Source organism: Gobius niger (genome assembly GCF_951799975.1).
Source record: "Gobius niger genome assembly, chromosome: 16".
In the NCBI taxonomy this organism is placed as follows: domain Eukaryota; kingdom Metazoa; phylum Chordata; class Actinopteri; order Gobiiformes; family Gobiidae; genus Gobius; species Gobius niger.
Genome location: NC_136867.1, coordinates 9143374 through 9168374, shown reverse-complemented (window position 1 = coordinate 9168374; position 25001 = coordinate 9143374). Strand labels below are relative to the sequence as shown.

General features: G+C 41.0%; 2 protein-coding genes across 3 annotated transcripts; both read right to left on the bottom strand.

The window, feature by feature from the left end:
- Positions 1-1171: 1171 nt before the first annotated feature.
- On the bottom strand, positions 1172-20598 carry rcan3 (regulator of calcineurin 3). 2 transcript variants are annotated; one of them, XM_079574104.1, is made up of 6 exons: positions 20448-20598; positions 19319-19539; positions 14114-14205; positions 5883-6056; positions 5121-5292; positions 1172-3145 (listed from the first exon to the last, which is right to left on the bottom strand). In XM_079574104.1, exons 2-6 carry the CDS (start codon positions 19530-19532, stop codon positions 2991-2993), a joined length of 807 nt encoding a protein of 268 aa, XP_079430230.1. In that variant the 5' UTR covers positions 19533-19539; positions 20448-20598; the 3' UTR covers positions 1172-2990. The 2 variants fall into 2 exon arrangements, with proteins under 2 accessions (XP_079430230.1, XP_079430229.1); XM_079574103.1 differs by lacking the exon at positions 14114-14205 and having other exon boundaries at positions 19323-19539; positions 20448-20597.
- A 257-nt stretch (positions 20599-20855) lies between these two features.
- nipal3 (NIPA like domain containing 3) lies at positions 20856-24008 on the bottom strand. Its single transcript, XM_079574078.1, has 11 exons — positions 23806-24008; positions 23491-23559; positions 23086-23257; positions 22918-22977; positions 22698-22843; positions 22468-22564; positions 22252-22387; positions 22092-22180; positions 21922-21985; positions 21754-21848; positions 20856-21655 (listed from the first exon to the last, which is right to left on the bottom strand). Exons 1-11 carry the CDS (start codon positions 23839-23841, stop codon positions 21480-21482), a joined length of 1140 nt encoding a protein of 379 aa, XP_079430204.1. The 5' UTR covers positions 23842-24008; the 3' UTR covers positions 20856-21479.
- Positions 24009-25001: the final 993 nt, after the last annotated feature.

Genomic DNA, 25001 nt, shown 5'->3' with positions numbered 1-25001 from the left:
CGCAGAAATTGCCAAAGATAGTCACTTGCCCTATAAAGGGTTAACACCTATAATCCCGCCACATTGTTGTGATTGGCGTGGCCAAAGACGCAGTATCATGAGCTGAACCAGCAACCCTTTGGTTCCAAAGCTGCTTAAACCACTGCACCATCACTATCACATGGCTCAGAGTTATCCTCTTGAGTTAGTTGCACCTATAGGCTAAGTATTTTGTGACATGACCAGATTTCGATGTACCACTGTGGAAATGCCCCAAAAGCTTTCTTAAAAACATTGCTCAGTGCCAGTACTTCAATAATACATTTGACCTCACTATCTCTGCTGTTTGATATTTCCGTACATAATACATGATTAAGATCATATGACAATAATCTTGATTGAAAGAATAAGGATATGAGCCTACATTGTTAGTTTAAAGATTCAAGATAGATTCAAACATAATATTATTTAAGCTACTACACTTAATGTAGGCTATATTTATGACAAGGATCTGACTGGTCACAAGGAAAACATTATTTCCACCCAATACATTTTGGGGTGCATGGGCACTCAAATTGGTTGTAGTCTGAAGCTAATCTTAACTTTATTTTTTGCATTGCCGATATGGGCAGCACCCTGACCTAAACTCCTAAGGCCATGGTTCTCCACATTTTACAAGAGGAACTGTACCACATAAAATATTTGACCTTCTAAATACCACCAGGCCTAGATCGACATCGACTCAGAACTAAACAAGTTCTCATTCCAAAGCCAAATCTAAATGATATCTAGTTAAAAATGGTGGTCATACCACCGTGTCAGTGCTGATCTCAGATCTGGTTAGTGCGAGGATGGAGACTGTGAGGGACTAGGTTGGAGGGCGGAGTTGGTAGAGGTCAGAGGCGCAGATTGGCAGCCTCACCTCTGTCACCCAGGGCAGCTGTGGCTGTTGCTTACCATCATCAAATATGGAATCAATGAATTATGCAACTTGGAGCGTCTGGAAATAAGGGGTGTATAAAATGAATATTATGAAAATGAATAAAGTCTAAAATTGCAAATAACCCCTGGTGGTATAGAGTATGTGCCACAGTTTGAGAAGCAATGTCCCTGGCCACTGTGCAGCACCCCACTCTACCTTGTAGTCAAAAAGAGTATCTAGTACATAAATAAATGCACCACACCGTCGTCTTAAGAACAGCTCTTTATGTTTTTGTCTTGTTCAAACAAAGAAGTTATCGTATAGGCTACACAAAGAGAAGCGGATACTGAGACAGACCATCCCCCAGATATCAGCACAACATTGTCGGACAAGTGTCAGTTATTGCTTGTTTTTGCTACCATACGAGATACAATATTCACAAACAAGTCGAGAAACACTAACAACAGAGAAACAGCAGCACAACTGGAATTATAGAAATGAAAGAGACAATTTCAACATCATGACATTAGTTTGAGCGTGATTTTGTTCTTATTAGCTCCATCAAGATTTTTCTCTTTTTTTTTTTTCCTTTTTTCTTTTACGGTTACAACATTTGCGGATAAGCAGCGATGGCCTGTACCCATGACAGGTAACACTAAGCACAACCGAATACAGTACATCTTTAGTTTGAGACAATGTGTGAGCATAAAAAAAAACCTCTCTCCACCTCCTGTAAGATGCGACGGACATCTTCACTGCAGTAGAACAAAACAGAAAGACATATTTTACAGAATTTACAACAAAATGAATGTACAAATAAATAAATAAATAACGTCAATTGTTGTACTTTGCAGTAGACAATTCAAATGTAGGATATCGGGGGCTGAATTACTTTCATATTGTCTGTTGTTGGTGTAATGAGAGAGTTGAAAGACAAAACATGGATTGCACTCTCCTGCTAATATTGTTTCTGGGTGGCTTTTTCCCCCAAATGCTGATGGTGTTTAAAGGGGCACAGTCTTTAAATCATATAGAAATATATAGTATGCTATTCAAGAGGACTCAAATGTAAGCTGAAAGTGAATGCTTTGGTTAAAATCTCACAAGGCTTTCATGATTTCCCTTTTCTCCAAATATAAAAATGCTTTGAGATCTATTATACACAAAATTAAAAAAGCACAAAAATTCAGTTATTTACAGCAAAATCTGGTATTAGTGATGTGGGCGTGAGATTTGGAGACTGCCGAACATGCAACAGGAGCTCTGCAAAATGGAGACTAAAGGTGACGTTAGCAGTCGATTATTGGACGATGCACTAGATTTCATAAAAGAGGGCTGTGAATTGTCTTTGCATTACCATTTCTTTTATTGTTTATTTCTTTTTTTTTCTCGGTACAAAAATGAATTTTCCCATAAGACACCACTGTGAGGATATGCACTTGCATCAAAACAACGTTTGTACTCCACTGTTTTCAGATAAAGATAAAAAACACCTCAGCTCAGAAGTCATAAGCATGCAAAAGTGTATCAAATACATTTTATACTTAGGCATCTACTTAAAAAAAAACACCTCTCCAAAACAATAATAAAAAAATCATAGAATAATATCTGACATTGTTAGTCACATATGGGACTGTGATGTGATGTTAAATAGATCTCCCTATAACTTGTTATTATTCTGAATGTATGCGTCGCATACTGTGTACAGTATTTACATGCAAACAAGCCAGCAGATACGAATGGACTTCAAATCAACTATGAAGAGAACTCAAAGAGTTACGGAGAGGTATCTACTGTAAATAGTGACACGCGATGAGCTGAATGAAGCCTGGCGTGATGTCTTGACCGCACTTCCACAGGGGGTCCTGTAGGGGCCGATGCTCACGCCGGCCGCACCATGTGATGTGAGTGATCCATCGTCAGGTGGAAGCCGCCTCAGTCCTCTCCTAAAAACACCGTCTGTTTATACATCAGCCATGTCCGTTCTGGAGTGGATCTGAAATGAGGGGCGCGGCACTCAGACAGGGCACACTGCTGTCAGGGCAGGGACCGGTGTGCGTGAGGGTGAAGGTGGGCGGTTTCGGGGGGTCTAGTTGCAGACGTTGGGGGGCCCATCGGGACGTCTGGTCTGGACGATCTGCTGCTTTGGCCGGGCACCGTCCTCCTCCTCCGTCTCGCTCTCACACACATGCACCACCACGCTGGGGGTGGACTCTGTGCCCGCGTGCAGCTCATACTTCTCTCCTGAGAAAAGACGCAGGGAGGAGGGTTGGATATCATTAATGAATGTGGTCAATGCAAACATGGTCCGACTGATTCAAACTCCAAAAGAAAAACGATTACACACACATGAATTAAACACTGCATTTTTGAGTCACACTGATATAGTTACATCACACACACTTGCTCAAGGACATAAGATCAGTTTGTTAAAGCTAAAGTGCTGTCCAAAACCTATACCGCTTGATTTGAAACAACAATGTCACCTGGACACGGTTGTTTAAATGTCGTCTCATCCTAGAAGCTTTGTGAGCGACAAATGATCTTTATTTGGCAGCAGGTCGACTATACACTGAGCAGGAGTGGTTTCACTTAAAAGGTCTAAACTGAAACTAGCCAGCTTCTTTGTTTTAGTAAAGCATCTTGTAAGTATCTTTTTGATTATATGACTATTTGCAAAGAACTGTTACATAATGTAAAAATAATATCTGTGATGTAAAATGTCCCCAGGAAGAGTAGCTGAAGTCGCTGATGCTGATTATATTGTGATAAACATAAAGGTACCACATACCTTTATTCTGAAATAAAACAAATCTCACTCTCTATATCAGTATCAGTATCAATCAGTCCAAATCGATGGGTGCTATTTAATTTTCCACTCTAACCTACTGTTTATCACTTAGATCGGGTGACATTAATTAAACTTCAGCCTCTTGAGACCGCTCCTATTGTGCCCCCCTCAGTGAGGAGCATCTATTCCAGGAACGAGATCTTTCTGGGAATAGCTGTGCTCTTTCTCCTCGTGCCTGTCTCTGTCGATCCCATGTGAAGATTGTATTAGCGGTTACCATGGCGAAGCGCTTCCACAGCTGGCAGAGAGGAAATTGATTTGAACAATAGAGGGTTGAGTTCAAAACAATAGTGCCATGTCGTTGCCATGCACTGAGGGCAGGGGGCGCCACTGTGCTGTGTCTGCTCTTTGCATTGGGAGAGCTGCTGTGTGTGTGAGCCAGGTTTAGACGAAAACAGCTGCTGCTGCTACTGCATGAAAATATTGTTTTCAGATGTGTGTTTTTTGAGAGAATAGTCACGTTCTGCCTTAGATACAAAATAGTAGTAGTTTGTTAGTTAGTTAGTAGGTAGTTTTGCAAGCTAGTGGTTTGTTTTACAATTTAAATGACTTCTTTTTATATATATTATAGATTAAACTGTACAATAAATGCCAAAAAGTGGGTCATGTGGAAGGTACACTTGTTTCTGAGTGTTTAAACCCTGTTTAGATGTAATGTAAAACTAATTTGAAGCACATACCTCAAAGCTAATGAAAGTAATTACTTCAACCAGCAGCACTGGCATCCATTTTCAATAACTACCAGGGTGTCTCACCCAGGATTGCAAAAATAAATAGGTCAATGATAAAAAGTAATTCTTGGTTAACTGTGTGTACCCTGCAGCAGCCTGCGTATTTGTGTATCATTTTGTTTGGTAATTATTCTGCCCTATTTGAGCCGCACAAACAGCCACCTCAGGTACTACTGGAATGAGGGATGTAAACGCTGCTCTTAATGCATGTGGTGGAGAATACCTTTAGACAGCCAGTGCCTCTGGTTATAAAGTAACTCTTCTCACTGGCTTTTATCTATTGCAGTAGCAAAGAGAGTTGGAAGTGCACAGAGCAGATCTAAATGACCACGCAGCTGCTTTTTCTTATTTAAACTGGAGAAAATTAAGAAAATAACATTTGTAGGAAGTGATGAATGTGAATGTACAAAAATACACACTCTTCCTAGGGCGAGGCAGTAAATTATATCAACTGAATTCATTCCTAAATGTGCCCCCAAGACGCCTGTTTTTGAAAAAGCATCTGCAAATCAGAACAACATGGCAATAAAAAGAGCAGCAACTCGAGGCAAATAAAGCTGCCAAATTAGGCTAGCACTGTTGGCGTACACACATTTATAAAGAGGCAGAAGTCGTTTTGAACGGTGGCTCTACAGACCTGGTCCGAGCTTGGCCACAGCACACAGCAGGTCGTAGTTGATGACCGGGGTGGCGTCTTCACTCTGACTCCAGCCCACCGGGGGAGAGGCGGGAGGAGAGATCAGGAACTGCTTCACAGGCTGAGGGGGGGCCAGGTAGGACTTATCAATGTCCTCCTCTCCATTCTGGATCTGCAACATTTCACAGTGCAATCAGTTTAGCACAATCACCCACGTCCCACCCCCTCACGACACTGCACACACTGTATTCATTTAGCAACTTATATTTCAGCAAAAGTGCAATGTGAAATGAATCTAGATTTTAATCTTAAGCCTTTCTGAAAAAAAGCATTAGAAATTCAGTATCCAGCCCTAAAACCACAAGGTGATGTGTGTTAATTCTACTAATTCTACTAATGAACTAATGTCGGTATATCAGAATATTAAGTTATGACAGAACTCTAGAGTATATCAATCAATCAATCAATAAAAGCTTTATTGTCATTGTCATTTAAATAACAACAAAATTCCATTTGAGCATACAGCAGTAAATAGTGTGTTGTTGAAAGAGCATAAATAATTGGTGCAGATCCCATAAATAAACACCCACTGTATTAACATGGCTCATGAAGAGTCGCAGGCACAAAATGATTGGTGTGCCACTGTACTAAAAATGTGTAATGTGTGTAATGCACAGTACCACCAATAAAGTGCAAGAACTATGCCTCAGAATTAGACTGAATTGCCATTGTCAGTGTCCCTCTATGTCTCAGGACACTCACTTGGGCGAAGTAGAGCTTGAGTTTGTTGCCGTTGAACTCAGACTCGTGCAGTTCGATGCGAGCGCGGGCCGCTGCTTCTGGGGTGCTGAAGTTTATTCTCACTCTGCGGAAACTCTTGAACAGCTGGAACGTGACCTGCTCGTCGTAGAGTCTGAACACGGCCTCAAAGCGCTCCTGCAGGACACAATACATCAGCTCAGTCAGGCTAGTGGCTAATACAAAAGAGAAGAGCATTGAACTAGACTATAAATATAGTACATTGAGTTATTTTCATTCACTTCTCAGACCCACTTGGTGGCCACTCATTGGCCCCTTCAACTACACCAAATCACAACCAAATCACACAATTATCACATGCACATAAAGTCTCTAAATGACCACCAAAGTACATCTCTGTCTGACATGTGCCCTATGAACCATCTCGGGCTCTAAGAACTTTGAGGAGTCTCCTGCTGGTCAGAGAGCCGGGGCTAAACACATGGTGAGGCTGCGTTTCAGTTTTATGCAGGAAAAATCTGAAAAGCTACTAGCTTTACTTTACATGTCAACATCAAAACATTTAAGGTAAGGCTAACAGCTTTTTCATATCCTAATGTCTTTCTAAAAGAACCAAAAAAGCTAAATGCACTCGGCCTTATTTTATTTATAAAAACATTCAATAACTTATGACACAATATAACTTGTAGAATCCTTGTTACTACACTAGTTCTGCAAAGATACTTATTAATTTTCCCTCAAAAGCCTTATTAGTTGGACTACATTTCTAAAAGTCCCTCTCTGAATATAATCTCACCATTCAGTGCCCACCACTTTCTTGTGCACACCTGTGATGCACACCCTGACGTCCCAGTCTTTATAAGTCAATGCTCTCCATGGGCACAAACAGGCCCATTCAGCACTGAACTCAATCACACGCCTCGCTGGGGGGCACTTTCTGAGTAATCACAGCTCTATTCTCTGTCTCCTCTGTCTGCTGTACCCACGGAAACTGGACCACAGAACAGTTTCCAGGAACGGAACAACTGAGTCCAGCTGAGAGCTTCTCTATTGTGTGCCATTGTCTGTAGAGGTCAGTAAGGCCACACGCAAGAGAATGGACTTCATCGATCTTACTGAATTATAACCTTTTCTTTCCAAAGAAAGAAATGTCAGTTTATGGAAAGTCATAATGTTAGATTTGTTAGTTTTTGGTTTTTTTTTACAAGAATGAATACAATTTTAGAATCAGTTATTCTATAGAGACAAACTCCAACTAATATTGAGACATGTGTGTAACATTGTTATGTTGACTTTTGTTGCCCATCAAGGCATAAAGACAGAGCACACATCCCTTGTATACACGTAAACACATTCTAATACCAAAAATATCTTTTATACTTCATGATGACTTCTTTTATAAACACCTGATTATTGCCTTTTTCCCCTAAAATTTTGTGACTCTGAGAAACGTAATAATAATCATATGTAATAATCAATAATCAACATAATCATATGTATCCTATAAATACAGTCTCTGTACTGTACATTCTGTTTTACTGTTCCTGTGGACGTCACCTACACGAAATCAGCACCTTCTCTGCACTGCAGTCTTTAAGATAAGAAAATGTTTACTGGGAGAACCAATACAGAAACACACTCCGCAGTTTACCTTAATATTCACCTGTATCATTGTGTAAGCTATAAAACAAGTGGGTACTTCTGTACCTGCCAATGTGCCGTGTAGCTCAGCTCTACTTTTCCTCTAATGATTCCCATGGGCCCTGTTTTGTTTGTCTTTGCTCTGTCAGTGGCTGGGCTGTCAGGGCTGTCTTTGGTGCAGGACAGATGACACTGTGAACTTTTGCATCTGGCAGGACGATGTGCACAGCTGTGCTGTAGGCGGACACAGGGGCAGCCTCCCTCTGTCACTCAGTGGGACAGAGAGACACCTCAGTGCCCTGTGGGTAATTTAGAGACTTTAGAAACACCTGCCACTTCACAAGGGAGGGTCATATTTTGTTTTCAAATTTTTGTAATTGACTGTGCTTGCTTTTTTGCTGTGTTTTGTTATTTTGTGTAATGTTTAAATGTAAAACAAAAAATCTATATAAAAAATCTGAGTATACCTGCCCATCCTAAGGGAAATGGGGATGTGAAGAAAAGGGGAGGGGGAACAATGCAACTACAATTACACATAAATGAGAAGTAAGTAGATGAATCAGTAAGTTTCGGTATCAATGTGTACAACATTAAACCAGCGCGACAAATGCTGCTCAGTGCCGAACATGAGATATTTATTATCTGACCACATCATCTCCACTTTACATCATATTTTATCTACTCAAAGACTGCGCAATATCTTGATTTACTGTCACAACAACTTACATGCAGAGAATCAAAGCTGAACACTGTCCACTGTGTTTACTCCACTGTAGCAGTGTCTTATAAATAAAACAAATAATCCTCAAGTTCCCCTATGGATTTGTTTGATTTATGCATAATTGATCCGGTCTCATGAATAGATTGTGTTGTTTACTTTACTACAGATGTCAAGCTGGCAGACAAACGTACAGTCCCCTCATTGTTGTGTTTAGAAACGGTCTTGATCCAGGTCTGAAAGTGCTCACCTGACACCTCACCTCTGCCGTGTGCATTGCTGATGTATGTTTACGACCGCAGCAGCCACTACAGTGAGCTCAGCATTCTCACATATCCAACCAGCTCAGCCTCACGTCACCTTTACATAACCCTCTTCCTCAGCCTCTTAATGGTGCTTTTTTAGCTAATTCAGAAATGATGACTCTATATGACAATTGAATTACTAACGGACAATAACAGTTGAGAGCCATGTGAAGAGAGTTGATGCTGATACATCGCTAAACTTAACCTCCACTAAACACAAAAATATATACACAAAAATTATTCCCAGACCATGTTGGGTCTTACTTTCTTTTCTGGAGATGAATCCATGCGGTCACACATTACTCCTGACACTGCCCTGGTGGCACTGATGATCTTTGAAAACATAGGGACATTATAGTTTGTCAGACTTTATTGGCTGCTGTAAAGGTGGGACTAATCCTTTTCATTCTATGGACAGATTTGGGCTTGTCGTCAGTATCATCCTGACACTGTGTAACCACAGTAAACTAATGTCGTAATCCCCAGGCGTGCTCTGTTTATCCAATCATTGAATGTGTTATTCGGGATCACTATGCCAAGATTAAACTGCCTTTTGTCGCTATTTTGACTGTTGTTTCCAATCTTACTGGACACGTGCAGCCCTTTGATCCAGTGTAATCCAGAGTCAGACCGCGCTAGTGGAATAAGATTTGGGTGAAAACAAACTAGGCCACAGAGCCCTGGGGTGAGTCAGGGATAGTCTATGGATAAAAATAGTAGCATGGAGGAATAACATGGAAGAACACTGATTTGAACATTTGCCCTTTAAATAACAGCTCTCTATCGGAACAAAGCAGGCCCACTCAGAGGAAACTAAGACAGCTTCTCCAAGTCTAGTGACGTTCGTATGGAAAATAAAGAGACATTTTCTATTGTGATCTTTGCAGGGCTGTCAGGGAGGGGGTGTTATGTTGCCCTGGGCCCGTAAAGGAACTAATTTTCTATTTATTTATAGTGGGTGGAAAGCAGTAGTGAAATCTTCTTGCCAAGGCCCTAGCAAGAGTGTCGATGGCCCTGGTTTCTGTTGTATTTGTAGCATAATACATGCAAAGAGACAGTAGAGACACTGAACAGTGCCCTGCACACTAATAAACAGGCACTGAACATCCATCCATTTTCTTCCACTTGTCCATTACCAGGTCATGGGGGCAGCCGTTGGAGTTGCCCAAATCACATTGCACCAGCCCCTTATGGCTCCTCCTGCAGGTGGTGGGTCCACAGAAGGACGGCCTCACGATTCTAACCGGGCCTCATAAGGGGCTTCTGAACCACTCTTTGTCTGACCCGTCAACTAGGACCTGTTTGCCATGGGAGACCCTACCAGGGGCACAAAGACTCCAACAACAGAGCTCCCAGGATCATTCAGATGTTGAAACCCCTCCTCCACATTAAGGTGGCAGGAGGGGAGGCACTGAACAGTGCATAATAATGTCCCAATTTGTTTTGGTATATAACACTAACATTTAACACTAACACTAACATTTATTTAACACTAACATCTTTAAACGTCATACAAGCCATCCCTAATATGCCGAAATGTATCAGGTTTTTATTTTGTAAAGACAGTGTATTTTTGTTGCATGATCACATCGATGACTTAAAAAGCCCATTCTTCAAGTTTATAAATATGTATAGGAGGAGAAACAACAAAGAAGGATGGATATACTATTCATAATGTCTAATAAAGCTCCAAATGTAATGCAAAGCCTGAACTTCATTAAACAGACTTTTTGGGCAGATGCCATCTAGTTATTTTGACATCTTATTTTAATCGCAAAGACATGGGTTTGCTCTAAAAACATTTTCTTGTGAAAACATCTATTTTTCATAAATTGTTGTTTGCTTTATATTTCTTTTTACTTTATTTTTGTTGTTGTTCTACACAAAAGACTGGACTTTATGCTTCTATAGCAACGTTTATCAGGCCAAAGTGGATATTTGAGTTAGATTAAAAAGGCTATTGATTTTAGTTCAGCTATAACATAGAACACCAAGCACAGGTGTTCTTCAGAAGACTGTCGCGTTCATCTTTTCCAAAGCTGTTTTACTGCCCTATTTCAAGATGTTACATATCTATGCTATTTATATCACAAAGGAAGAGTCACAGCCCATAGTGAATCTGTTGTGTACATTAGAATCAATGGAGGGGACTTTTATCAATATTAGCTGCCGACCATCACTGAAACCAGTTCACAGTGCGCTCAATCTACCAGAACATAGTAAGGTCAGCAAAACCTTTACTTTCTGTTACTATTGATTTCATCCATGTCGTTAAAGTAAAGTATAATTACGTCTGCCGTTATTGCTTTTTAAAGTCATGTCCTCTGTGCACAGTGAACTGTTACATAATACTGACCACAACAGATCTGTAAATGCACAGTGGGCACTTCACCTGCTACTGTGTAATACAACAGCTGTCATCAAACTAGTCCTGGCATTTAGATCGCACTCATCAGGTAAATTATACTGTTTTTTGTTATAATATGTAATGTGGCATGAAGAACATTTGATTAACCTGCTGCCCATGCAACTACACTGGATACACAGCAGCATATTTATAATAGCATTCCATCAAAAGAGTCTATTCTTAGAGAGTGTGACTAATCCGCTTCCTTCGTCCATTCCGCAGCGTCTTTGTCAGTGGGACTATTTATAAACTCAATATGTAATTACTGTATGACGCTATTTTCCAACGCTATTATTGCTACCTAAAATAGCCTATCCCGTTGTGTAACTTTTTTTTTCTTGTCTCATCTTAGCCCCCTGCAGTAACCTTACCCGCCGCAGGAGCCTGTGCTTTGTTATACGCCAGCTTCATCGGACACAACGCTAACCTCTCACCGCCACCTGATCTGCGCCGCACGGGTAGTGTTTCAGGCCGATGTGAGCTGTGCGATCCACCTGGCCTCCACTGTCCGGCCCGGAGAGGAGGAGGCACACCTGAGAGCCACAGCACAGCCCTGCCCGGAGCGCTCAACCCTGCCAACTGCTGGATTTGGTTTCCTATTAGCTCCGAACATGATCCCAAAACAGCTACACCCACCCTCCAAGTCCCGTCGCGGCTGCTGCTGCTGCTGCTGCCCGAGGGTCCGAACAGCAGCTTGGTCAACTCTGCTGAGGATGAAATGGAGCTGTAAGACTGTCTTTTGTGTCTCAGCCAATCATCTTTCAAGTCATCTTGTAATATTATATCAATGTGCTTTCACAGCAGTAGAACCATCTCCTCGTGTTCTTAAACATTAGCAACATCAAGGCCTCACTGTAGATGTTTCCTTTACAAAACGTTTTCTCCACACAGCTCCCAAGTTTGTCTATTCGACATACTTGTTTGTGTAAGCTCTCGGTTGTCCAGTCTTCTTTGTTGTTTGTCTGGTACATTGGATTTCTATTCCTTTGACTCCCCAAAACCAAAGCACAAAATCTATAGGTCGTTTCCTGTCATTGGCAACAGCCCAAATCAGGGGCTTTCTTTAAAAAAAAAGGCAGTATTATTTCATTTTTTTTCCTGTATAGAAATATCACAGCAGAAACTTTCACCATTTAATTATTCATCATGTGGGCCGGTGTGTCATGGCTCAAGCATTCTAAAGTTACAAGCTGTTACAAAGGAAAAGTGAAATGGACTGAGCATATGTTGGAGAAATCTGATGGGTCCAGGCCCAACCAAGAGGACTGAGGACTTTAAAATGCAGGCACTGAATAATGGGTGACTACTGGTCTACTTTTTGTGTTGTGACAAGTCAAATGGCCCTTGATCGTGTTGGTCCTGTAGTTGTATGAATACAAACAGAAGGGTAGAAGGTTAATGAGATTGACACCGCAAAGTCAACACTGTCGTACACATTTCTTCTTCTTCCGTGCACCGTTCTTCATCCCCTGCGCCCCCCTGTGACCTTGTCTCCTGTCGCCTGCACTCATCTGCTGATGCTGGACATCTTCAGTAATCACTTCGCTCACAGACATGGCACGTATAGGACATGCTCTACACACCAAGCAAGCGCAGGGAAGGGGCTGCCTTCGAATGACACTTGGACATCGCACCGTAATGGCCCTGCTGCTGATTTCAGTGACTACCATTACTCTAACAAGTGCAACAAGTGACTTACGTATGTGCCCTGTAGAGGATTGCAATTTACCGAAGGGCGAGACCGAAGTTCTACCACTGTGTGAAAGGCCTGGACACCAAATAATAAACTATTTAAACTAAGTATTAAAATACATTTGATTCCAGACTGATTAGCAGCCGATCATAAGTCCAAACAAAAATACTAAACAAAGCTAGTGCATTTAGTTTTGTCCCTTAACCAACATGACTTCGGTGGAATCAACAGGTGAAAAGCACGAACAGTATGAGAGATTTGATGTTGTATTCGTGACAAACACATTTTCACACTCATCGTTGTCCCAGCGTGACGCTCCTCCTTCTCGGAACAATACCAAATATGCTTTTTCCTTCCAAACTTCTTTATTATCTGAACTTGTGCAACGCCATGAGTGTGTATGGATGTTTTTCATTAAGAAAAACATCTCTGCGACTTGGGCCAAATAAAGAAATGCTAATCATTTGAAGACACACATAATCTGAGGTAACGTCAAGAGGCGAGCGCAGCTGTGGATATCAACATAAATAATACAGCCATAAGCCAACATTCTATCTTTACCGATGCCTGATTGTGAGGCGCTGCTCTGAGACTGCAGTTGTGCACCCACAAAGAAAATACTCGAGCAAAGCATAACACAAGCGATACAGTGGGCTGCTGTGATTAGTCATCATCTACCTCTACTTAGGTAAGCTCATTCAGTGACCTACCAGCTTAAGACATGGTTCTGATGGAGCAAAACGCAAGGACATTGTGGCTGAAGATTATAATGCATGTAAGCTGACAGGTATAGCTTTAATCACAGAATACTGAGTATAGGTTCTGCTTCATAAGTCAAGATGACTATATGAAACATCTACAGGAAAATCAAAAAGTCCAAAGTCTCAAAGCTTTTGATCAGGATTATCAGGACACGGAAATGTATAGATTTCAAAAACATCTACGACAATTCTTGCTTCAAGTACAGCAGAGTCCAATATATGGCCACGTATCCTAATAAAAAAAATCAAATGGTTATGAAAAATTGCCAGTCATTTTTAGACCTTTGAGGATGCTAGAATGTGTCATTGATCCAACACAATGCTGCACCTGCTGAGGACACGTTGCCACTGCGTCTCTAAATGTGTGCCATGTCATGCATTAAAAATGTAGGCCTACTGTAACCGTGTATCATTCAACTTCCCGCAGCATTACGTATTGGCTTTGCCCTACTTCCCAGTTATTCATCTATTTCTGCAGTCTATCCATCCATCCATCCATCCATGCATCTATCCATCCATCCATCCATCCATCCATCCATCCATCCATCCATTCATTGTCAGTGAGGTGACCGCACGACTCCCATTGAGAAAAAACGTCTGCATCCAACGTCATGGCTCTATCGGCGGAGCGTGCCTTGCGTCTCGACCACAGCGCTATCAGAAAAAGGACGAGCTGCAGCTAGTGTCGGCCGGACATCGTCGCTCGTACCTGCATTTTGTCCGACGTGAAGACCTCGATGTCCACCTCGCACGCTATGATCGTCACCATCTCCAGCTTCATGTTTATCGATGGCATCTCCACTGTTCCACACACACGCGCGCGCAACGACGCAGTTAAAAGTCTCGGTGGAGTTCGGCCCGTGGGATGGAGCTTGTGTCCGCACTGGCTCGCTGCTCTTCGGTCTGCTGCGGCTCTCTTCTCCCAGCTCTGCCTCTCACTCCCCCCCTCTCCCTCCACCCTCCCCTCACATTGACGTCATTCCATGCTCACGTTCGTCGTCGTTTACGCCACTACAGCGGTCGGTGAACCGTGCAGGGGCCACTGCAGAACTCACAGACCGGTACATTCCGCCTGTGTTCGTGTTTGGCGTTTTTGAACTGCGGTAAATTTGACAGACACACCTCAGTCTTTCAAAGTCCAAGCTTTGCAGGGTTCCATCCTTGAAAGCTTGTCTACTCCCACGTAACCCCTGAATCAAGTGTTGGTTTTTATTCAAACTACAATTAAAACACTCTACATTCTACATACACTTTCATTAGCATAGTTATAATTGCTATGTGGCCTACTATTACCATATATTGAAATATATATATATATATATAAATATATATTCCCCTCCTGGAACCGCCACCTTAACGTGGTGGAGGGGTTTGAGCGCCCGAATGATCCTGGAGCTCTGTTGTCGGGGGCTTCGTGCCCCTGGTAGGGTCTCCCATGGCAAACAGGTCCTCGGTGACGGGTCAGACAAAGAGCGGTTCAGAAGCCCCTTATGAGAGACCAACAGGCCTGGTTAGAACCATGAGGCCGTCCTTCTGTGGACCCACCACCTGCAGACGGAGCCATAAGGGGCTGGTGCAAAGTGATTTGGGCAACTCGATCGGTTGCCCCCATGACCCGGCAACGGACAAGTGGAAGAAAATGGATGGATGGATGGATATATATATATTAAAAAAATAATTCCAAATTCACTACCAAGAAAAAAATGCTTATTCAAAATGTGTTCAGTTTTCACTTTATTAAACTCCTAAACGTTCCTGGTTGGGAAGATCATTTCACTGTTTTTAAGATGATAGATGGCGATAAACGTTTGTCTGTCCCAGAGGATGGCAGAAAGGCGCAAACACACAATACAAAAGCCCATGGCACATTTTAAAATGGGGCACAAGATGGTAATTGGATTTGAAACAAATGACTTCTTGTACGTGTTTTTGCGGCCAGGAAGACTTTATAGCACCTGCCCGATGGGAGCAGCATGAGGGAGCTGTGAAGTGTGAGCATTTCTCAGTAGAGGTGGGCGATATGCCAAAAAAAAAAATCACATCACGATTTCGATTTTATTACAATGTGCTCTTTATGTTCCCTTTCAAGGTAATATATTATGAAAAATCTACTTTTGTGAGCTTATAAGCTGGCTATGATGGTTATCCTGTGTAGTTATAGGGTACTTGAAGTGGTTTTATGAAAAACTCACACATGTCTGAGTACTCCTGCACTGCCCTGTATTCTGTGCTCTGTATATTTCTGTTTGCACCTATCTTACGTCCCCGCCTCCACCCTGAGTACCCAGGAAGAGCTCAGACCTACACTCATGCTGTTCACTCAAGCAAAGAAACATGCTGCTTTTGTGCAAACGTTTACCTGCAAATCTTCATTTCTGGATTATCAAAATGTCTCCAGGAGTAAAATGTTTCTTTGAACGTCTGGGTAGGCTCTCAGTCGTACAGGTGTTGTCAATCTTCAATGAAGGTTCTTGAGCCATCTTCTGAACGTTTCGCCTCTCATCCAAAAGGCTTCGTCAGCGCGCTAAGGTTTAGCTCAGCCCGCAACATTAATAGAAAGGAGGGACTAAGCCAAGCTGAACTCCTCCCTGCGCTCTATATCTGGCTGTGCACTAAACCTTAGTGCGCTGACAAAGCCTTTTGGATGAGAGGTGAAACGTTTGACACTTCAACTATCAAGTGCAGAAGATGACTCAAGAACCTTCATTGCAGTTTCTTTGAATGTCAAAAAGCCCTATTTTCAAGCTTCCAAGCTAAAGCACAAGGCGAGATAAGTTGGCGTTTGTCTGTAGTGAGCATCCTTTGCACCAAAATGCTTTTTATCTGTGCACAGCATCTCACTGATTCATCACTTTGCCAATAAGGACTTTTTGGACACAATATGTGTCAAACCTGATGCAGTCCCAAGATATAAGACACTGATGCTCCCCAGAGCCTACAACAATGAGTAACTACGGCAAAATGGTTCAATTTGGGTAATGTAATGCACATAGAGAAACTAGAAGCTCCAGTAACTACTTCTCCTGATTTAAACACGCTAAGCCAGTGACAAAAGGAGAGGTATTTCTGCCCATGACGCTGTGTTTTAATGACGACTATTGTGATGTTTGATTAAGAGCAGGTCTGAATCAATTCTGCAGGCTTTGGACCGGACATGACTCATTCCTACTTTAAAGTCGTTTTAGGTCGATATTGCCTCTGCATTGTTTAAAGTTTCAGATAATGTTGTGTGAGTATATTAGATGATCAAAAATGCCAGAAAATAAGCACAATACAGTATGTCTCTTTTAGGAGATAATTAAAGCCATCTGCCACTTCTGAAAGTTCCCACTTTAAATCCCCCTCGTCATCAGTTGAAAGAAAAAGGAAATGGTCTGTATATTTAAGCATTGACTTCCACTGAATATAGAAAAAACAGAATCTCAATGTGGCCATCTCTGGAAAATAGCAAATCGTTACAGGGCTCAAATCACAATTCACTTTATATCATCATATCGCCCATCCTGTCACCTCATTTCTATGTGCCACAACCATCCTTCTTCTCCTTAACTGAGCGATCTCATCTTTAGAATTAGTGAAACAAATGCATTGAGTGCATTTTTAGATAAACAGTCTATTTTCAGCACCTTCATACTCAGTAGTAAAACAGGGATGCTTCAGGTGCTGACTTTTTTTCCCCTCAAACCCCATGCCCCCGTGTGCCAACGCCTCTGCTGTTGCTCTAATATAGGCCAAGCTATTTTTATAACAGGCACAGAATAGACTGAGTGCAGTGAAGAGGGGAGACAGAAGCGCAGAATGCAGTAAAAGAAGATGCCACAGGATCACATCTTCAGAGAGGGTGCAGAGGAGAGAGTAAGTGACGCAGAGAGGAGAAGGGAGAGTGAGCGCACAAAGAGCCTGTCAGGTGCCTTGGACAGGGGAGTACAAAGGGTCACCTTAGGCCAACCCAAGCAAGTGCAACTACATACACATAAACACTGCCCAGACAGTTTTTTTTTTAACTTGACTGTAGTTTAGACAAACCAATATTGAATAACTAAGCTGCAAAAATGTCATCTGTAATCCAAACATTTTCATACAGTCATCACAGTCTCAAGCTATATGTTTATGGGGCTCAAAAACCACATGCACAGTCAACACATGGGTCAGTGAGTCACCTTTAGAGACATTACACAGAGCAGGGGACAAAAGACTAATGTAGCTCTCACCTGGTGTCATGTAACAATAATAATGATAATAAAAAATAATACACTGCTTACACTTGTATTGCGATTTACAAGTTTCTCAAAGTTCTACATTATAGTCATTACTCATTCACGGCATACTCAGTGGCTACTATTATAGCCATAGCTGCCCTGGGGTAGTGCTGTCCTGATGAAAGCAAGGCTACTCGTCTGTGCCATCGGCCAACCACTTACTCACAACTTTACTGGCCTGTTGTTCATGTTTATAATGGTACGGGAAACCGGAGAACCGGAGGAAACGTACGCTGACACGGGGAGAACATGCAAACCACACAGACAGGAATCGAACCAGGAACCTGGTAAATAACACACACGACTGTTCAGGACTCCAAAAACTCACAATTAGGGCAGCACAATGTAACACCATGTTACTGTAATAGCAGTATTAGGTGATTTCCATATCGCAAGAAGTCAAAACCACGGAGGTCTGACAAGAAGATGGATGGGTGGACATCCTAAAACATTAAAATATCTGTTTTATTTACGATACTACATGATACTTACTTGTAGTTTACTTGAACTGTTAGTTCCATTTTGGATCTGATTTAATGTTTAAATATTTTCCTTGCCTTATTTTGACACATAAAAAGATAAGTAAACTATCGTACTAATGTTGTCAAAGCAATATTCAAGACTGTTGAATAGGCTCTATTAATAAAACTTTGTTGAATGTCTTAAGACATACAAACAATGCAGTACCACTTTAAAATGATATGCTTGTACTCATCAAGTCTCTTCAAGTGTGTCAGGGATAGCGCTCAGCACTGACACTGTTTTTCTACAAACCCGATGTGGACAAGGCTACTTTTGGCCTCCTGCAGGCCAGGAGGACAGACTGAATTATCCTCTACACAGGCTTGGTTAAGAGACAGGGCATTGTGTATCATATTGGAGAAGTTAACATATATAACAAGGGGAAAAGCACAAGAATTTGAAGACTTTCTCAAGAAATGATAGTTTGATAGTTTTATTCCTTTTTATTTTATTACTGATATTTTATAATGTTTTGTAATTATTGTCCATTTATGATTAATTTGATTCTGAATTCATAAAAACAGTGTTGGAAATGTGGACCTGTTGCTAATTTGCTGCCACACACCTCATGCTCGCAGTTTGCGAGAGGAAAATATGGGACGATGTTACACGTGTAAATAAAAACATGTGGAGGTCAAAATGACCAGATCTCCTTCATTTCTACTCAAAGTACCCATTACCTCGAGGGTGCAGCCAATTATTTAGAGATCAACTAAACTCAGAAAAAATAGTATTTAGCTGTGTGTTGTGTTCAATATAAAGCTAAGACATATTGAATTACATTTCTGTTTTTTGTAATACCCCCTGGAGTCCCGTACTCCTGGTTGGGAAACATGACGTTAGCACAAAGAACTTCTCGTCTGTGTTCCCACTTCTTTGGGGCTTCTGAAAGAAAGCTATACTATACTATACACTGTAGTGAGTGCATATTATACAGAATGGTTGCTACAGAAGTACTTTACTACCACTGACTAAGTGTGGTGATGTGGGATGGAGTATAATAAAAGTTCCATAAGTCGAAGAAGTACAGATTTCAGACAATAAGGATGAAATCTTTTTTTTTAAATAACCTGTCCGCTGGCCTCACCACCGACAAACCAAGAGCCAAACTTGTTTTAATATGGGCAGCTGACTCACCCTGTGTATGTCTTCATCAAACACTGTGTCATGAATGTTGCACGCGAACAGAGCAGTGGGAAGATCACTGAGGTCCATCATCTCCTCTGCATTAGCCTCCTGGTCCGACTCCCCACACACCATGTCCTCTTCATCCTCCTCATCCTCCTCAGGGTCACTGCTGTACACCTCCGAGCCACTGCTGCAGCCCTTTAAGTTCTCACGCAACATGGTGCACCTGTGTGGTTTTGGGCTATGTGGAAGAGAAAACAGAAGTGTAGACTTGTTACAATAAATGTGATGCAAAAGAAGCAAATTAAGATCACTACCTGGCACATATTCTGATAAATGTTTCTTTGTTTGTTTGTGTTTACTTTTTATGTTTACAGCTTTGCTCTCTCATGAAGCATACTAGTTTCATTCCTGCATGAGTAAGCCCACATTTAGTCTATCTCCTTCTCAAAAGCTCCACACTGTTTGCCCTCCTTCTGCTTCTCTGTGTTTTTATAGTCCAGACAGCTCCACATGACTCAGCAAAGATCCAAGTTTGTAAAGTTTTGCATGGCCAAAAGGTTTTGATTGAAAACAGGTTAAAAATACTAATGGCCATGAGCCTAAAAGTAATTTAGAAATGTCTGAATAACACATAATACAGGACTTTTTAGCTACCTGCAATCATAAAACTACGGCATAAGAACTACAGAGTAGCCAGAGGCGAGTCCCCTGTTGAGGCTTTGTAAATGCGCAGGGAGACATCTAGTGGCGCATCACTGAACAGGTGAACTATTTCACATTTTAATCCCCTTCATGGTCAATAGAAAGACATGTCATCATAGTCGCTGTTTGTATAATGGGGCGGATGTTCTTAACTAAAATAAATAAACTGAAAACAAAAGTTATCGTCAGGAGTTAGAGTAACCCATTAGGCTACGCAAGCTTTGTGTCCGCGTGTTAAAGTAGCCCATCTGTTGTTTAATGATGTCATGTCCATATTATACCACGAGACAATGATTTCACAAACGCTTTTGCAACACGTTTGTCCCCAATGAATGCAAACAAAGCTTAAAAAAAGATTCATAATGGAGACACGACCGTCTTTGCGTTGATTTCCCACGTCATCACCACAGTAACGAGTTGAGCACTTACCACCCTGATGTCAGCAGGTAGTGGTCAAAAGTCCTAGTTGTAAACGATCAAGCAGTATTTGTAAACTGTTCATTTAATGCTGGCTCGGTGTTCTTCCTTTATAAGCGACAGTTGTTTATTATTGGATCCTCTTAGCTCAGTCCGCGAGACCAATCCGGCATCAGTATAAACACGGATCAACCAATCAGAGGCAGAGGCTGTGGAAGGATGCTGTGCGTCAAACAGGATGTGAATCTGTGAAAATAACGTTCTCAGAAACACATGCAGATGAAGGCACTGCTTGTTGTTAGATATGAATTACTTAATATCCTCGTTTCATCCTTTTTGAGATGGTCACCCCTACGTAAATACAACCACTTTGAGAACTATATTAAAACCTGGGAAACAATGACACATGTTTCAACCATATGACTTATTTAATAAATATTAAATAACAAAGTCTTTTTCTCATTGATACAACATTAGACTACCTGCTTCTTAAACAAGGCCTTAGTTACTATTACTACAATTATTACTCAGTTACAATAAAAATAACTAATACATTGTAATCATGTTGTCTGCACCACCCACCACCAAACACTCATCATCCGGAATAAACATGTTGATACAACAGGCAATGAATGCATAGTGATTTAAAACAGATTAAGTAAGGCACTAATAAATAAAGACACTTTTTGGTCGAGAAATAGGAGAACACGAATATAAACGCACAGTGTAGAGACCACTAAATACAGTAGTCCTGCATACAAAAGGTACAGATGCAGCATTTCTCTGCCTCCAACCCACATAATACCATAACCTGGAATGAGGTGTACCTATAAAATGGAAGTGCAAGTAGTTGTAGCATATAATTTTACACATAGGCAGTCAGTTGCACATAATTGCAGTACACCAAGGCACAATTATTTGAAAATGACAGATTACCAAATATACACATTATTCAAATGTTTTGAAGCAATCTTCTTCTCCCTTTTACATTCTTTAAATCATATAAATAAAACCCTAAGTAGGCAGTTCTGAAAATTGGAGAAATTAGTCTTTCTTAAGGTCCATTGGTTTGGGAGGTGCCTGTAAAGAGCTGACCGGTGGATGCTGCAAATTGACAGGAAGAGGAGCGGGAGCCACACTGTCGTTGTTCACTAGCGCTCCATACGAGAAAGACCCATCGGGCTGCACCACAGACCGATTGTTATGGATGGTTGGGACACCTGTGTACAAGCGATTTTTTGTGTCTTTAGTGAGGCACTTTTTTTTTAGCTTTCCGAATTACAAAATAAAAAAAATACTCAAGGGAAGGTATACAAACCATTAGCCATGTCCATAGTCACATAGGGCTCAAAGGCCTTGGTCCGTTTCCTATTCCGGGTGATCAGGAATGCTCCCAAGAAGCAAAGAGCAGTTCTATGCACACACAAAAGCAAACAATTAGTCTACAACAAAACAAATACCAGTGCGGGGTGGAGGCCTGACTCACCCTAATAAAAACATGCTGATATGTAGGATGTCTTCATGGTTCAGTTCCTCATAACACACTGCACCTGATTCAAAAAGTCAAGTGCAAATGAATTACACTTATTAGTAAAAGTGGAAACCTAGGATCAACTGAAGACTAGATGTGCAACTGTCACAAAAGCTCTCATTCACCAGCCAAGATGGCAAAGGAAGTGGAAATTATGTAGTTGACACTTGCAATCAGAGAGGAGTCATGGAGGACACATGCTTGAGACAAAAACCTAGAAAAACAAGGATATTAAACTGTGTTCTATGTTTCACAACAGCATCAGGATTAACTTTGTTAACCTACCTGGCTTGGAAGACAACTGAAGAGCACATGCACACAAACATGGCATAGAAAATGGGGTATTCCAGCTGTATAGAGCCTTCAATTGTCAGCACTAGCATGGCAGACACGGCCTTTACTGTAATCCCAGTCACTGAGCCTGCAGACCAAATGACAAATTTTACAATTGGTATTTTCTAAATATTTAAATTGTGTAAAACAACAGTCAAAACTGCTTACCAAGCAAAGCAACTAGCAACAGAATGATAACAAGGTAGTTATAACAACGCCTTTTGTAGAAGTAGAGGAGCAGGCAGAACATGAACATTTCCAGGAACTGGTGATAAAAAAATAGAAAATGTTAATTATATCCACTTTTAGAAAACATGGTTTCTAAAATGATTCTATAAATGATTTTTAGAAGTCTTTATTAAGAAGTTTAGAAGTCTGCATTTATGTTGGCTTCTCACCAGATATAATAGAACAGGCCAGGCTACAATGTGCTTCACCACATGCTCTGCATTAAGTTTTTCATGGGAGTTTGGTCCAAATGATACAAAGAGGTATGTTCCACCAATGGTTAAAATACAGCCCAGGAAGGACAATCCATAACGCTCTGAAATGTTTAGAAATAAAATAATTAATATAAATCAATTTATACAGCAAACTTAGATACACACGCAGACGTACTTGCAAATTCTTTTGGCTTCAGCTTCTCTCGCAGAAAAATAAAACCCAGAATGGAGCTGGCTAAAGTTAGAAAAGAGGAAAAAAGATCAATTCAATGGTATAATTAAAAGGAAAAAACTAAAAAAACAAATTTCTGCATAATTAAATCGTATCCGTCCGAAGACTTACTGAGTATAGACACAGCACTGAGAGGCGCCACAAGACACAATGGGGCAAAGGCATAGGAGGTGAAGTTGGCCGACTCTCCTAAACAGGCAAGTACAAACCCACACCACCAGGTTTTAGAGCGGTAGAACGCACGAGGGTCATGAGTCCCGGCCAAAGTGACATGGCTCGACTTCTGCAAGAGGATGAAAATGAAAAGTAATCAGTGCACAGCTAATTACTGTACAAAGAATTATAGAAAGACAGTGCATCTTATTATTGGATGTTCATTATATTTGGTACATATGGCACTGCATAATTAAATTCAGTACTTTTTTTTATATTAGATGCATGGATAGTAATCGCTGCTTTCACTTGGAACCATAAAAACATCCAACAGAGCACACATACAGGAGTCAGTAAACGTACCTGAATTGTTAGAGAGATGCTCACCAACAGGTTTCCAAAGATGGCAAGCAAGGTTCCAATGAGATTATCCTAAAAAGATAAGAACTTCTTATGTAATTATGTATCTACTTATTATTCTAATTATTTCTTATACAATGTTTTTTATTGGCACTGCTTCAGCTAGATAGGCTAACAGTATTTTGATGTTGACCCATTAATAAACCATCACACAATACACAGAAATAATAAATTGGGCATTAATGTAACAAGGCAAAACACCGGTATTTAGTATCTGAACATATGCTACACAGGAGGGCAACACAAAGTCTGTCTCACCGTGTACGACTCTCCAAAAGCTGTGCTCAAACCCATTCCTCCGCTTTTCAAGAACCGTCTTCAAGTTGCAGCTACACAGCTAAACACGGGTGTGTCATTTTGTCCGATTCCTTCAGTAAATAAGTCAAATATTAAAGTACTTCCCTCATAATGATTCTAATTCTTGACCGCCGCACCTGTCTTCTTCCGGGATATAAGGCATCCTCTCCTTCTTCCTGGTAAACAGCGCAGGGCACGCAGCTCCAGTGTGTTTACTGCCACCTGCTGGAGGCGGGTGGGCCGACACGACACGACCACCCGATTTTATTTTATTTTTTCTCTTCTTATTCGTGGAACAGATCCCCGAATACAGACCAGTGCGGGTCCCAATGTTTGTTTGTTTTTTATCCTCGAACAATGCCTAGGCTGGTCCGATATGTGTTTTATTATTCTTATTTCTGTCATCTATGTTTTTTTGTTTTTTAATTCATGCATTTTTATTGTATTTATATATTTGTATTTGTTGTAAGTGGCCCACGATGAAAACACATTTGTTCTTGTTAAAGAGTGAAGTTTGCCCAAGTCTCATTTTATAAGATCAAAGATATTGCTGTCGGGGAGGTTTATGGCGAATATTTAAGAAATTTGGAGAACAATTGTTTGAAATGCAGTTTTACTTTTATCCACCAGAGGGCAGTCAGATACCTCATTTCACTTGTAAGACATCTCTTGAAACTGCTGCTTTTGCCTACTTTTATAGCCTATGTCAAAATGATCCGACAGCTCTTCATCTCACCAATAACACCCAGCTGCTGCAAGACGGTGCAAATGCATCGCTTTCGCTTTCCTTTTTTCATTGAATTTCAATACGATGGTCCACGTGTTGTTGTTTTTTAATTTAATCTTTTAGCAGGCCTAGATATGATTTCGGTATGAATGCTTAAAAAAGCCCAACCACTTCCTAAAAATCTTTGAATAAATTAACATATTGACTTATTGATGGCTACATTTACTGCCTTGTCAGTCAGTCGAAGAGCTATAATTGAATTAAGCCATCCTAAATGATTACACAAGCAAGAAGGTAGCACTTTACATTACAGCATTGTAATAGCATGGTAATAGGATGGAAATTATTCCTAAAGACGTGGCAATTGTGGTAATTACGTGGAAACCAGACTGTAGTATAAAGGCAATCAATTACCAGGAAACATGACAAG

Bases quoted from the DNA above. Each gene is read 5' to 3' on its own strand.
- nipal3 (XM_079574078.1), bottom strand. From the start codon at position 23,841: ATGGGTTTGAGCACAGCTTTTGGAGAGTCGTACACG. The intron at 22,388-22,467 runs GTAAGCAGTTTT...TTTGGTCTGCAG, and splicing joins GTTGCTAGTTGCTTTGCTTG to GCTCAGTGACTGGGATTACA. The intron at 21,656-21,753 runs GTTTGTATACCT...GCTTGTACACAG, and splicing joins GACTATGGACATGGCTAATG to GTGTCCCAACCATCCATAAC.
- rcan3 (XM_079574104.1), bottom strand. From the start codon at position 19,532: ATGTTGCGTGAGAACTTAAAGGGCTGCAGCAGTGGCTCGGAGGTGTAC. The intron at 6,057-14,113 runs GTACGAGCGACG...TGTGTCCTGCAG, and splicing joins TCACGTCGGACAAAATGCAG to GAGCGCTTTGAGGCCGTGTT. The intron at 3,146-5,120 runs GTCTGTAGAGCC...GTCTTTTCTCAG, and splicing joins TGTGGCCAAGCTCGGACCAG to GAGAGAAGTATGAGCTGCAC.